Raw genomic sequence first — 14,458 nt, 5'->3', positions numbered from 1 at the left:
GGGAGGCGGGGCAACGCGGAGGAGAATCTGATCCTTATCAAAGTTTGACACTAATGCGTTAGCGTTAAAAAAGAAAAAACTCAGACTAAGACTGTACGGCAAATTAAATGATCCTAAACAACGTTCTGTTGTTTAGGCAAAGGAGATGGTATCTGCCTGCCTTAGTGTGCTTGACGCACAGAAAGGGCTCAACACATTGTTGTCGAATAAAGGAATGGATAAATTGACACTGGGAAGTTGGAGTGCAAAGTTAATCTTAGTCTCAACTGCTCCCTGCTTTCATAGACCAGACTCTAGCCTACAATACAGAAAAAATAGATTTAGTTCTATATGTGCAGAGCAGCACAAATAATTTTCGTAAATGTAGATACCCAGGATAAAACGCAATGTTGATCGATTGAAAAGTCTTTCTCTACGAATTCAAGCATAATTTCTAGTTGGTTTATATCAAGAGGAAAAGGACGAAAATATGCATTGTCAGAAGTGGGATTCGAACCCACGCCTCCAGGGGAGACTGCGACCTGAACGCAGCGCCTTAGACCGCTCGGCCATCCTGACATCCGTTAGAAAGGGTTTCCTAATTTCTCCTAATTTTATCATATACTGATGGTGCACGCTATAAGGTCACATTACTCTGTCTATTTAGTGTTTCAGATAAGATTCTAACTCTCTCTAGACCCTGTCGCAAAGCGGAAAAAATAAAACAGGCTCCGACAGCTCTTTCCTCTTTCCTACTTCCTCACTACCCAAACTAAACCTTAAGCTTCCTTTTTTCCCTGGGGACTATTCGAGCGCCCCTCTACTTCTCTAGAGGGGTCGAGCCATGTCAAGGTAGACCCTGAGCCGGCCCGTCTCCCTCGGATCCTCGGCACCAATCGCTGTTGCTGAATCCGACAGTCGGCGGATCCAGTGCGGAGTCTCGAGCAGCTGCGGAGCTGGGAGCTACGGGACGTGAGGAGAGCAGGTGTAAGAGAAGACGGCAGAGGAAAATCACCCGGCGGTGCTCAACTCCGGCTTTCTCTTTGGGATGTCAGTCGGCCCCGCCCTCAGGCTTCCAGAGCCAGTGGCTTCTGCATCCATAGCCCCCCGCCGTTTGTAGGCGGGGCCGAGTCGTAAGAATCGGTGCTCACCAAGTGAGGGCTTAGCGTATTTAACCTCAGGATCATAAACACAAGATACTGCTAGAACGGTCGGGAAAGTCATACTCTTTGCTTATCTTATATATAGATTTCTAAACCTCTACGCTTAGCAGCGTTGGTGGTATAGTGGTGAGCATAGCTGCCTTCCAAGCAGTTGACCCGGGTTCGATTCCCGGCCAACGCAGGTATTTTTGTTTCCTTCTACGAAAAACTTTTCTAAGCCGGAGCTACAGCGCGCTGTGTATCCGTTTTACGCCTCAACGAAACTGCAGCTATACCTCACTTTCCATATTCGCTTCCTGTCTTTCCCCTGGCCTCTTTCTAAAGCCAGGCCTTTTTTGAAGGGATTAAATTCTGATGGTTCTTTCCTCCCTTCCTCTCTTTGTAAACTTCCAACTCTTGAGGAATCTTTGGGATCATTTGAATCCTGGGATGAAGTCTTGGCTTCAGAAAGGGGCTCTTGTGTCTTGCGAGGTTCATTCGGTAGCCACGCACTACTGAGCACTTGAACTTGGCTAGTTTCTCTAAGAAACTGCATTTTCAAATTTAGTTTCAATTAAAAAATCAGTTGAAATAAAATTAATAAATGAGTGGAAATTTTTAAATGGATACTTAATAAGCATTGGAGAAGGTTTCAGTGCATTTGAAACAACTTGGCTATTGAATCTACTTTTTCAATTGTAAATTTTATGAAATCTAAATACGGATTGTTTTTCCAATGAAAATTTCCCTTCCGAGTTGAAACGTGCTGTCTTTAAGTGCAAAATACATAGCGATTTTTGAAGACTGGGTAAGAAAAAAAAATAGCCAATTAATATTTTTATATTGATTACTATTTTTTTTGCATATGTTGGGTTAAAGAATAAGATTTATTATTAAAATTATCACCTCTTTTTACTTTTTAATGTGACTATTAAAAATGACATGTAGGACTCGAATTATGTTTCTACTGTAGTGTGCCGGTCTAGAGAGTAGAAGCATAACTTTGCCAACAGTCAGCAACTTTCCCTGAAAGCATGCTGGTAGCTTAGGAATATCGTTTTCTAAAAGACAATTTTCGAGTTAATTCCGAAGTCGTCCTCGTTAGTATAGTGGTGAGTATCCCCGCCTGTCACGCGGGAGACCGGGGTTCGATTCCCCGACGGGGAGATGGTGGTTTTTCTTTTCTTTCCTTTTCGCCTCTTCCAGTCAAGTAAAAAACAATTTACAAGTGCTTAAAAACCAAATTAAAATAATTAACAAATTAAAAAGAAACACAAACTCCAGTCCCAGTTAGCTGCACTCCCTTTTTAATAAATTCCAGTCTTCATTTTAAACCTACTTAGCCCCTAAAACCTATTTTTCATATATGCTGGTGTTAATGTTTAGGCCTTGTATACTCAATGCTGTAACCCAAATTGTTTTCCTCTTGTCTAAAGGCTATCAAGCTCCAAAGGGCAATGCAATAAAACCGCGCATAAGTACACCTTTCTTCCAAAAGCCCTTCAGCTTGCCCCCGCAAAAACCTTAGCTGCTGTTCCCCACACAACACCCCTTTCCAGCAAAAAATAGCCAAAAAAATCAACACCCAATCTCCCTAACAGCAGTTAGGGTCTCCATTCCTAAGGGGGAACTGAAAGGAGTTAGTTAGCTTGGTAAATAGCAAGGGAAGCGTCTCTGGAGAGCCCCCGGCCCCATGGTTCAGTGCCTCATTCCCACGTAACCAAAAAGCAGCCTGGGAAAAAGTCAAGCTTCGGGGCACCGATAAGGGAACTAGGAACGGAGGTTGCGCCTGAAAACATGCGGGCGGGGGCACAAATAGGAGAGCCTCCGACTTTTCGAGATAAAAACTTGCACAAACCTCCAGCTCACTGAAATAAGGGAACAAGGCCTGAAATAGAAATGCCTTTGTCTTTTGTATAGTCAGCGGGCTCCCAGGAAAAAGTTCCTTCTCTTTTTGTAGGCATAGGCACAGTAGAGTCCAGTGGGTTCCAGTATGCACTTTCCTTTCCTTTTTTTAAACTGCAGGTCCAGCCTCTATAAATCACAAGTTCAGCCCCAATTGGTCCTGGGGCGAGGTCCCGGGCCAAGTTTTCACTTCAGCCCCTTAATAGGTCTAGAGCCAAGCAAAGCAGCCTCTACAAATCATCACTTCAGCCCCTAATTAGTTCCCGGCTGAGGACCTAGGCCAAGGTCCCGGGCCAAGCTTTCTAATTAGTTCCCGGCCAAGGTCCCAGGCCAAGCTAAATCACGCTTTCTCCAAAACAGCCCGCAAACTAAGCACATTCCTTCCCGTTTCCAGTCCATAAAAACCCCCAAAGTGGCCTGATAGTAAGCAACCCTTTCGGGTCCCCCTCTCTGCTGGCAAAAAGCTCAGATGTACTGGAGTGAGCATTTGATTTGGAACTGAATTACGTGGGGAGAGGTAGGGATTCAATTTGGGAATCAAACTCTTGATAATTTCCCAATAAACTGATAGTCATTAGATGACTTGTAGTCTCGATAAGTCGAAACTTTTTCCTAACATGCTGTTTATGATACTGAGTTCTTCGTCACTGGTTGAACTAACAGCAATTGTATTCACAAATTTTCTAGCCTTTAAAATACTGTATGAAGGTTTTATGTATCTGTTATCTTTTATTATACAAAAGTCATTTATTGGAATGACATATATAGTTAGATTGACCCTAACCATTCAGGCTGGATGAGGCAACACAGTGTGAAGATTAAGTGCATGGGCTCTGTTGTGCTTCCTGTGTTTGAATCTTGGCTCTCCTTGTCTCAATTTCCTCATCTGTAAAAGAGGATAATGATGGTAATTTTAATTCTTAAATGGGTTAATATATAAACATATATTGCAAATGTATAAATATTGCCAGGATGGTCCACTTTTTTTTTTTTTTTTTAGGCGGAGTCTCCTCTGTCGCCCAGGCTGGAGTGCAGTGGTGCGGTCTCAGCTCATTGCAAGGTCCGCCTCCCGGGTTCACACCATTCTCCTGCCTCAGCCTCCCGAGTAGCTGGGACTACAGGCGCCTGCCACCACGCCTGGCTAATTTTTTGTATTTTTACTAGAGACCTAGTTTCACCGTGTTAGCCAGGATGGTCTCAATCTCTTGACCTCGTGATCCGCCCTCCTCGGCCTCCCAAAGTGCTGGGATTACAGGTATGAGCCACCGCGCCCGGCCGATAGTCCATTGTTAATGCCTGTAGTGGGATGATGTTTGAGATTTTAAGTCTTATTCCATAAAATGGAGGTGAAATTCAACAGGGATGGGAAGAAAGGACATATGCACCTCAGCCACACTTTAGCTCCAAACCTACCTTATGCTGTCATCTGCCCCACAGCCTCCATCCTATAACAAGAGGACCAGCTGTGCCAGTGGAGGCCACAGCATCTAGCTTATGCCATCAGTGTAACCTGTTACTGCCCACCTGCTCTGCCTGATATTCTCTGACTCTTAGTACTAAGGTCCCACGGAGGCTGCAGTGCCCACAGGCAAGAAGAACCAAAGGGTAGTACTGACTGGTAGTGACTAGCCACAGCTGTGTGGGGACAGATTGACACTGGGCAATCACTAAGTGGATCAGGGTTCAGGCTGCCCTGTCTTGGGAAACATATAGGGACACGCACCTATAACCAACTCCTGCCATAGGCTGGCTTCAGTTAGCCCTTCAGGTTGGGATCCACTGAGTGGCTTTTCTGGAAGTGGCCACCTAGAGTTCCCTGTGGCCAGCCAAGGTATGGGGACTGGATTTTTGGGATGTCTAGGGAAAGCCAAAAGCAAAACCCAGAAGACCATTCTTTTTGTGGAGGAGTTAACAGATATAGCACTGACCAATCAGAATAGCCACTGGTCATACATTTCCCCATTATAACAGGATTCACTGCATTCCACAAATTTTGTTTTTTTTAAATTTCCAAATATATGAAGCCTTTTAAAAGTTATTTGTTGTCATTGATTTCTGAGTTAAATTCCTTAGGTTCAGAAAATGTGCTTCATATAGTACTGATTCCATGATACATGTTGAAGCTTACTGACTTTAGCCAGGTGTGGTGGCTCAAACCTGTAATCCCAGCACTTTGGCAGTCCGAGATGGGTGGATCACTTGAGGTCAGGAGTTCAAGACCAGCCTGACCAATATGGTGAACCCATCTCTACTAAAAATAAAAAATAAGTAAATAAATAAAATTAGCCAGGTGTGGTGGCATGTGCATCTGTAATCCCAGCTACTCAGGAGGCTGAGGCAGGAGAATCACTTGCACCCAGGAGGCGGAGGTTGCAGTGAGCTGAGATAGTACCATCACACTCCAGCCTGGGTGACAGAGCAAGACTCCATCTCAAAAAAAAAAAAAAAAAGAAACTTATTAGCCTCATATAAAGTCAGTTTTCGTAATATCCCATGTGTGTTTGAGAAGAATGTACAACTAATAATTATTGATTGCAGTTCTATATATCTATCTATTAAATTGAGCTTATTAATTGCATTCATATGCTTAATAAAAGTAAATAAGAAAAAAACATATGCTTAATAATTTTTTTCTCTGTTTGATATAATAAGGGTTGAAGTATATGGAATTCTGTCACTGTGGTGATGGATTTGTTCATTTTTCCCTTGTAGGCCTAATTCTTGCTTTCATATTTTAATGTCATTTTATCAGTTACATATTCATCAGTTTAATCTTTTATTATATGATGACCATCTTCATCCCTAATGATGCATTGTTCCTTAAACCTTATTTTGTCTGATATTATATAGCTATATGCCAACTTTCTTTTTGTTAGAATATTCCTGGCATTCCCTTTTCAATTTAATCTTTCTGTTTCTTTATGTTTTAATGTCATTCTTCTAAACAGAATAAAATTGATCTTAAAAATTCACTTTATCTTTTAACTGGAAGGTTTTGTTCAGTTGCATTATTATGATTACTAATACAGGCCAGGTTATGGTAGCTCACACCTGTAATCCCAGCACTCTGAGAGGCTGAAGCGGGTGGATCACATGAAGTCAGGAGTTCAAGACCAGCCTGGCCAACATGATGAAACCTTGTCTTTACTAAAAATTAGGTGGGTGTGGTGGCATGTAGCTGTAGTCCCCAGGAGGCTGAGGTGGGAGAATTTCTTGAACCTGGGAGGTGGAGATTGCAGTGAGCCAAGATGCCACCACTGTACTCCAGCCTGGGTGACAGAGACTCTGTCCACCCACCCTCCAAATAAAATTGCTGATATATTTGAACTTATTTCACCACCTCGTTTTGTGCTTTTGACCTCACTTATTCTTTTATTCTTTTAAAATTCTTACTTTCTACTCTCCTGCTTTTGCACTGCTGTCACATACACGTAAAATGAAGCATAGGAAATGTATGTGTATTCACAATCAACTGGAAACTAATAACTTTTTATTTCTGCTGTCAATCCAACAATGGAGGTAAAGCAAAGAGTGGTAGTTCCAAACTTGAACTTCACAGATGAACAAAATTTCCCCATAATGTTGGTTACTGGCCAGGCAAGGTGGCTCAAGCCTGTAATCCCAACTACTTGGGAAGCTAAGGTGGGAGGATTGCTTGAGCTCAGGAGTTGCAGGCTACAGTGAGCTATGATTGTGCAGCTACACTCCAATCTAAGTGATAGAGCAAGACCCTGTCTCTAATGACATCAATAAAGTTGGTTACTAGTATAGGGTGGTCAACTTTTCATTTTGCCAAGTTAGGAAATTCATAAAACAAATAGCCACAAAACTATCATCTATCCTAATTTTAATTTTAGAAAAGAAAGGACATTTAAAAACAACTTATTTTGGTGAATGAAAAAGTATTACTATTGGGTTTTCACCATTAAAGCTGATGAGCTTGGTCTTTCCTCCTTGCTTTTGATAGGGCCAAAAGAGAGACATTGGCTACTTCAACAACTTTAAGGTGGACTCCAGGAATATCACCAACAGCATGACCTTGTCTGCCAAATCCAGCAACCAGAACTGTTGCAGGAAGTCAAGGACCCGGAACAGAGGGACCGGCTGGAGCCGAGGCAGAAGAACATAAATTGTGAAGATTTCATGGACATTTATCAGTTTCCAAAACTAATACTTTTACAATTTCTTATGCCTGTCTTTACTGCAATCTCTGAACATAAATTGTGAAAATTTCATGGACATTTATCACTTCCCCAGTCAATACTCTTATAATTTCTTATGCCTGTCTTTAATCTCTTAATCCTGTCATCTTCGTAAGCTGAAGATGTATGTCACCTCAGGACCCTGTGATGATTGTGTTAACTGTACAAATTGTAAAACGTGTGTTTGAACAACATGAAATCAATGCACTCTGAAACAGAACAGAATAACAGCGATTTTCAGGGAACAAGGAAAGATAATCATAAGGTCTGACTGCCTGCGGGGTTGGGCAGAATAGAGCCATATTTTTCTTCTTACAGAGAGCCTATAGACAGACGTGTGAGTAGGAGAAATATCGCTGAATGCTTTTCCCAGCAATGAATATGAATAATTGATAGCCCTGGGGAAGGGATGCATTCCTGGGGATAGGTCTACAGATGGCCGCTCTGGGAGTGTCTGTTTTATGAGGTTGAGATAAGGACTGAAATATGCCCTGGTCTCCTGCAGTACCCTCAGGCTTACTAAGATTGGGAAATTCCAGCCTAGTAAATTCTAGTCAGAGCAGTTGTCTGCTCCCAAACCCTGTTTCCTGTTAAGATGTTTATCAAGACAGTGCATGCACAGTGGGACACAGGCCCTCATCAGTAGTTCTAATTTTGCCTTGCCTTGCTTTGTGATCTTTTATTGCCCTTTGAAGCATGTGATCTTTGTGACTTACCCCCTGTTCGTACACCCCCTCCCCTTTTATAATCCCTAATAAAAACTTGCTGGTTTTGTGACTCAGGTGGGCATCATGGAACCTGCCGATACGTGATGGCACCCTGGTGGCCCAGCTGTAAAATTCTTCTCTTTGTACTCTTTCTCTTTATTTCTCAGACTGGCCGACACTTAGGGAAAATAGAAAAGAACCTACATTGAAATATTGGGGGCTGGTTCCCCGGATACAGAACTTCATCATTTTTTTCAATAAAATTCAATTAACCATCATCAGGTACAAAGGCTGTGGTTTTCTTGCTATTCTCTCATCTGCCTCACAGCCTCCATCCTGTAACAAGAGGACAAGCTGTGCCAGTGGAGACCACAGCATCTAGCTTATGCTGGATGATCAGCTTGGCTCTGGCACACTTCTCAGTGGCAGAGTTGGGCTATTTGGCTCCAATCTCTACTTTTTCCAGCCCATGTCCCTTTGCATGAGAAGCACCTCCAAAAGGGCTGGTCTTCAGGACTATGCCCAAATGGGCTTTGTTGTACTGTTTACCACACCACTTCTGATCCTGTCGGTGACTATGGAGCTTTCTGGTGGTAGACAGTCCACAACACTTGCCCATATTGCTGGCTCCACAGGTCTGAGCAAAAGAGCAAAAACAAAAATTTAAAATATAAAAGAAATGACTCTAGGCCTGGCATGGTGGCTCATGCCTGTAATCAGCATTTTGGGAGGCTGAGGCAGGAGGATCACCTGAGGTCAGGAGTTCGAGACCAGCCTGGCCACAACAATTAGCCGGGCACGGTGGCCCATGCCTGTAATCCCAGCTACTCAGGAGGCTGAGGCAGGAGAATTGCTTGAACGCGTGAGGTGGATGTTGCAGTGAGCCGAGATTGCGCCACTGCACTCCAGCCTGGGTGACAGACTGAGACTCCATCTCAAAAAAATAAATTAATTAAAAATAAATAAATATAAATAAATGACTCTAGTTTAAAGGTCATTTGGCAAATTTATTTATTTACTTATTTATTATACATACAATACACATATATGTATTTTACATAAGATATAAAATATGTGTACACATAAACATATATGCATATATAATTTCTGCATATGCATATCTATGTTTGCGTGTCTTCTCATTTGGCTGAACATCATTTAAAACTTCCACCTGCACCTAAACTGGAGCCCACTGATGACAGAGGATGGCAGGGCAGAAAGAAATGAGCTTCTGTGTCAAGGCTGTGGAGAGGCCCTGAGTCTTGGGCAATATAGAAAATGGCTTTTGGGCCGGGCGCAGTGGCTCAAGCCTGTAATCCCAGCACTTTGGGAGGCCGAGATGAGCAGATCACAAGGTCAAGAGATTGAGACCATCCTGGCTAACATGCGAAACCCCGTCTCTACTAAAAAAAATACAAAAAACTAGCTGGGCGAGGTGGCGGGCACCTGTAGTCCCAGCTATCCGGGAGGCTGAGGCAGGAGAATGGCGTAAAAAATCCGGGAGGCGGAGCTTGCAGTGCGCCGATATCACGCCACTGCACTCCAGCCTGGAAGACAGAGCGGGACTCTGTCTCAAAAAAAAAAAAAAGAAAAAAAAAGAAAATGGCTTTTGTCCAAGTGTTCTCATTGTTCAATTCCCACCTAAGAGTGAGAACATACAGTGTTTGGTTTTCTGTTCTTGCGATAGTTTGCTGAGAATGATGGTTTCCAGCTGCATCCATGTCCCTACCAAGGACATGAACTCATTCTTTTTTATGGCTGCATAGTATTCCATAGTGTATATGTGCCACATTTTCTTAATCCACTCTATCATTGATGGACATTTGGGTTGGTTCCAAGTCTTTGCTATTGTGAATAGTGCCACAATAAACATACGTGTGCATGGGTCGGGAACATCACACACTGGGACCTGTCGTGGATGGGGGTAGGGGGGAAGGGATAACATTTGGAGAAATACCTAATGTAAATGACGAGGTAATGGATGCAGCACATCAACATGGTACATGTATACATATGTAACAAACCTGCACGTTGTGCACATGTAGCCTAGAACTTAAAGTAAATATATAAAAAAAGAATTAAAGAAAAAAAATGGCTTTTTAGACCCAGCACTGACGAGGTTCCCTAGGTCGATGGTGGTGGAATTAGGGGTCTCTGTCCTCAGATATTTGGATCTGTATATATCAGTATGAAAGTCCTTAAATTGCAGGCATTTTTTTAAAAAAATATTTTTTATTTCCAAGCTGAATACCATTAATTGGAATGTTACAGGCTTTTTAAGCTCCGTGTTCTGCCTGCGTGTCTAATATGCCGGTAGAAACCTTTCAAAACAGCGGGAATTGAAGACCAATTTTGTAATACAAAACTCACTTACTTAGATATCACATTTTGCTGGACGTGATTGGACCCATAAGAAAGTATTTTTAATGCTCACGATAATAAGCTTATTATGAGTCAGCACTAAACGTGTGCACATGCATACATAAATTGTCTACATCAGCAAAAAAAGCTTATCGTCGTACTTCTCTGACCAAAATCAACTGAACCCCCGAACCCACAGAGAGCATCCATTTTGGATTCCCCAAAGACCCTTCGTTCCTGCATCCTCTTCTGCTCTCCTTCTCTCAGCCTCTTCTGGTGGAAGCTGAGTCCTGCTTCAGATCTACGCAAGTGCTAGCGCGGAAAAAAAGACCTGCCTCGCTCAGGGCTATGAGCTGCGCCCTGAAGCACCGAAAACTAATTGTGTCACAGGTTTCAAACCAGCCTGTTTTTTGGAGACGTAGAGTGAGCCTTTTTTCTTCAGTGAAGTGACTTGGCAGCCGAATGTTTCAACGTCCGTCTCTGTGGCGCAATCGGTTAGCGCGTTCGGCTGTTAACCGAAAGGTTGGTGGTTCGATCCCACCCAGGGACGGAAGTGCTGTTTTTTGTAAACCTCATGTTTTTAAGAAACTTTGAAAAACCGCTTTCGATGCTAACCACCGGGTGCGCTGGGGCCTTGGCTCTCAAAACCAGCTTCGGTGCTAACCGCTGGGAGCCCTGCCAGCTGACCTCAGCATCGTGTAGTTCACACTGTCCTCTTCCGCCTTAGTGCTGTACGAATAATTTTGAGGTATTTGGTTTTTCCGACTAGGGTTGTAATTTTAACTTTTAGCTGCTTAACCAGTGCAGTTACGTTATGAAATTGCCATCTTTAAGAAAATTTACTGACCAAAGGAAGTAAGTACTAATAATCCCAAAACGAATTGTTTGTCTTTCCACCAAACCTGTGCCTGCCTTGCTTTTCTATTTTCTAACTCAGAAAACGGGCACTATGTGTGGAACCTGGTCCTTAGTTACGCCGTGTACTGCTGGCTGCCAATTCTTGGAGAGTCCGCCTTCTAAATACCTTGCGGATTAAGCACCTTCCTCTCCAGCCTCACCGCCAGTTACTTCCTTATTGCTGCCTTTGGGTTACTGCATCCTGCCTTGCCGCCCTAGCTGGCTTCCTGTCTTCAACTCTCCCGTCCCGTCCATCCATCAGGTAGTTGTCAGAGAATCCTTCTAAAATACTATACGGTACAAACCTGGTCTGCTTAAATTCCGTCAATGTACTGCAGGGTCTGATACGATCGCCTTAGTTTGGAAGGCAATGCCCTTCATCACCTGGCCCTGAAACTCTTTCCTCTCCCACACCGACACAGAACCAAACTGCTTTGTTGGTTTTAAATCTTTGCCTATGAACCTTGGGCTTTTCTTCTCTTCTTTGCCTGGCAAACTCCTACTCATCCTTAATGACCACATCCCCCAAATCAAGCCTCTTTTCTGCAGCCCTTTCTTCATTCTCTTCCTATTTAACTGTTTTTCTCACTAGAAATAAAGCTTCTCCAGGGAATGACCCTGTATTTTTCATCTGATATCTTCAGCACCTGAACTCAAGCTTGCACATTGTAGGTAGTAAATAAATGTGAGTTGAATGTCCAAGGTTTCCAAATGCACTTGTGTCATGTCTGAATCTTATGTAATATTTATGTATGTAATCTAGCTTGAATCGTCTTGGTATATAGTTCGTAATTCATACAATCAGGCTGACCCTCTACCTCTGCCCAGGCCTCTACCTCCTGTGTAGCTGTACCTTCTCCTATCTGCCCCAATGCTCTGAAACTATCTCTAATGCCTATTCACCTTCTCGCATACTTCCCATAAGAATCCACCTTAACCCAATTGTCTCAGCAAGATTTGGAAAGCAAGCTGTCTAATTCTTATAAGTTGTGGTGATATGGTTGCTAGGAGGAGGGGGTGTTTCTCACCAATCCAAACCAATCTCTGTTACAGTCCTGGACAAAGGGAAGAGGAAATAATTTTCTCATTCATATTTTATTACCATAGTTTTCCTGTCTTCTATCTAAGAGTAGCATGCAAGATCTTGTAAAATGCTTTATTGGAACCAAGAAATGCTGTACTTAAAACTTCCAAAACAGAGACAGCTAAAGCTTTCTTTCATAAGCAACAACTGTCTTCTCCATCCCCACCTCATTGGAACTGACATGATGAAAGATTTGAAAGTTTCATAATTTCACTCAGTGAAGCTCAGTAGTACTTTTAGTATTGGTTATACAACATTTGTTTAATAAATGCAATGAACAAAGCTATACCGGAATTAGATATTGAAACAGAAAAGGTGGTTTTACAGTCCCTGCCCTTCTTACTACCCTGGTCAAAAAAGTATTTTCACCTCCTGCGCTTTCCTTCCCGTGTGCTTGTGGTCAGTTCTTTCTTCTCAGGCTTTCTCATTCTGACGCTGAGATAGTTCTGTTCACTTAGCTTAACTTGGGACAGTGACACAAGGTTTGTTCTGTATTTTCTTTTCCACCCCACCCCTGCCCTAATCCTCAGTCCCCTTCCTAGGACCATTTTCTACACCTAGCATTAAGGGGGCTCATCATTATATACCTGGAGGTGGTCCAGTTCTGATAGACTCCCCTGGAAGACTCAATTCTACCCCACCCTCATGATTTCTGGTAAATTCCACTACGGCTAATGTTCTAGGAAGACAGCCTTATCTCTGGGCTCAGATGGGGACACCTCCCTTAGTCTATCCTGGACTACCCTGCTATTTCTCAGCCATTCTTTCATTGGTCCCACTGAATTTCCTAGATCCTCAGCAGTTCCCACACTCCGTATGGCCCTGCCTCAACTATTAACTCTACTTATCCATTTATTTAGGAACAATTATTTTCTTTTTTTCCTTCTAAACTGGGTAATTTATAATAGGAGCAATTTTTATATGTTTAAAGGATTACCATCCCTGGCCTGTATTGTTGCTTTGCTGTGAGGGAATGGTTGGGACAGAAAAAGTGTTTGTGTAGCTCTGAAACTTCAATTCCAAGGAATGTAGCTACTCACTGGGACTTCCCTGCAGGCACTTGATGATCATAGGCCTTTCCCTTCCACTGGAGACCAAGGAAAAATCAAGAGTTGGGTAAGGGATCTGGGCTCTGAGTTCTATGTTTCCTGCTGCTTGTGGAGAGGCCTAAAGAGGATGATGGGGTTGCAAATCCAGAGAAAGGTTCAGAGATGCTGCTGCCACTGCTCTTATTACCCCCATGGGATGGGAGTCATTTGTCTTGAGGGTCCTTGCTCCATTTCAATTTATGGTCCTCCCAGTCCCTTGTTGAGCTTGGAATGCTTTTCTTCACAGAGAAATACAGTCCTGTGTCCACTGCAAAAAGGAGTACCATCACCAGGCAGAAAGAGACTTGGTACCCAGGTGGAAAGAATGATGGGATGGATGACACTGCCAAATCTGTTAGGAGAAGTGGAGAGATGGGGAAAAAAAAAAAAAAAAGAGTCACTAAGGCAGATATTTGGAACAAACAGTGAGGTCACCAGTAGAGTCTTTGACAACTGCCAAAAGACAAGTGGTAGGAATGGTGGGGAAGTCTAGGAGGAAAGTATTGCTTCCTCCCATTGGTTCCTGATCTTAGTGCTATCTGAGCAGAGGACAGCTCACCAAACACTTAGCAAAGGCTCCTGCTTGTTTGACAGAGATGTGACAGGGAGCATGAGCAAGTTAGGTTGTAAGCTAGGTTTTGTGTGACAGTTAAGAAATTGTCAGACAATGCTATTGTCTAGAAACTGGGACAAATTGGTTGATTTTGTATTTCAATTTTTTAAACTCTTGATTTTGATATATTTCCAAACTTAAAAAAATTACCAGAATAGTATAAAGAAATCTCATATGTCCTTTACCCAGATCCACTCATTGTTTTCATGTTACCCCATTTGCTTTATTCGCTCTCTTTCCCTAACCACTTAGGAGTATTTACTTTCAGTTTAAAGTGTCATGAAATTATTTTGGTACAAATTATGGCATTGTAGAGTCAAAATCTCAAAAGGTGGCTGGGCGCGGTGGCTCAAGCCTGTAATCCCAGCACTTTGGGAGGCTGAGACGGGCGGATCACGAGGTCAGGAGATCGAGACCATCCTGGCTAACACGGTGAAATCCCCTCTCTACTAAAAAATATAAAAAAAACTAGCCAGGCGA

The 14,458-nt window shown here is 42.8% G+C and overlaps 1 protein-coding gene and 4 non-coding genes across 13 annotated transcripts in view; 3 read left to right on the top strand and 2 right to left on the bottom strand.

Moving 5' to 3' along the window:
• Positions 1 to 475: 475 nt before the first annotated feature.
• Positions 476 to 558, bottom strand: TRNAL-CAG. The gene has a single exon. It is a non-coding gene; the product is annotated as a tRNA-Leu (tRNA).
• Positions 559 to 1,251: 693 nt separating this feature from the next.
• TRNAG-UCC lies at positions 1,252 to 1,323 on the top strand. The gene has a single exon. It is a non-coding gene; the product is annotated as a tRNA-Gly (tRNA).
• Positions 1,324 to 2,216: 893 nt separating this feature from the next.
• On the top strand, positions 2,217 to 2,288 carry TRNAD-GUC. The gene has a single exon. It is a non-coding gene; the product is annotated as a tRNA-Asp (tRNA).
• Positions 2,289 to 10,772: 8,484 nt separating this feature from the next.
• On the top strand, positions 10,773 to 10,846 carry TRNAN-GUU. Its single transcript has one exon. It is a non-coding gene; the product is annotated as a tRNA-Asn (tRNA).
• A 1,431-nt stretch (positions 10,847 to 12,277) lies between these two features.
• The window catches only part of LOC105551010 (low affinity immunoglobulin gamma Fc region receptor III), a 9,049-nt gene continuing 6,868 nt past the window's right edge, over positions 12,278 to 14,458 (bottom strand). For 7 of the 9 annotated variants that reach the window (XM_011996121.1, XM_011996122.1, XM_011996123.1 and 4 more), the window contains one exon: positions 12,278 to 13,717. In XM_011996121.1, coding sequence (XP_011851511.1) covers positions 13,530 to 13,717 — 188 coding nt within the window. In that variant the 3' untranslated portion in view covers positions 12,278 to 13,529. The remainder of the gene's footprint in view (positions 13,718 to 14,458) is intronic. The other 2 variants (XM_011996119.1, XM_011996124.1) reach the window with 1 other exon arrangement.

Source organism: Mandrillus leucophaeus, unplaced genomic scaffold (assembly GCF_000951045.1).
Source record: "Mandrillus leucophaeus isolate KB7577 unplaced genomic scaffold, Mleu.le_1.0 Scaffold502, whole genome shotgun sequence".
Taxonomy (NCBI): Eukaryota; Metazoa; Chordata; class Mammalia; order Primates; family Cercopithecidae; genus Mandrillus; species Mandrillus leucophaeus.
This window is presented reverse-complemented; position numbering and strand designations above follow the sequence as displayed.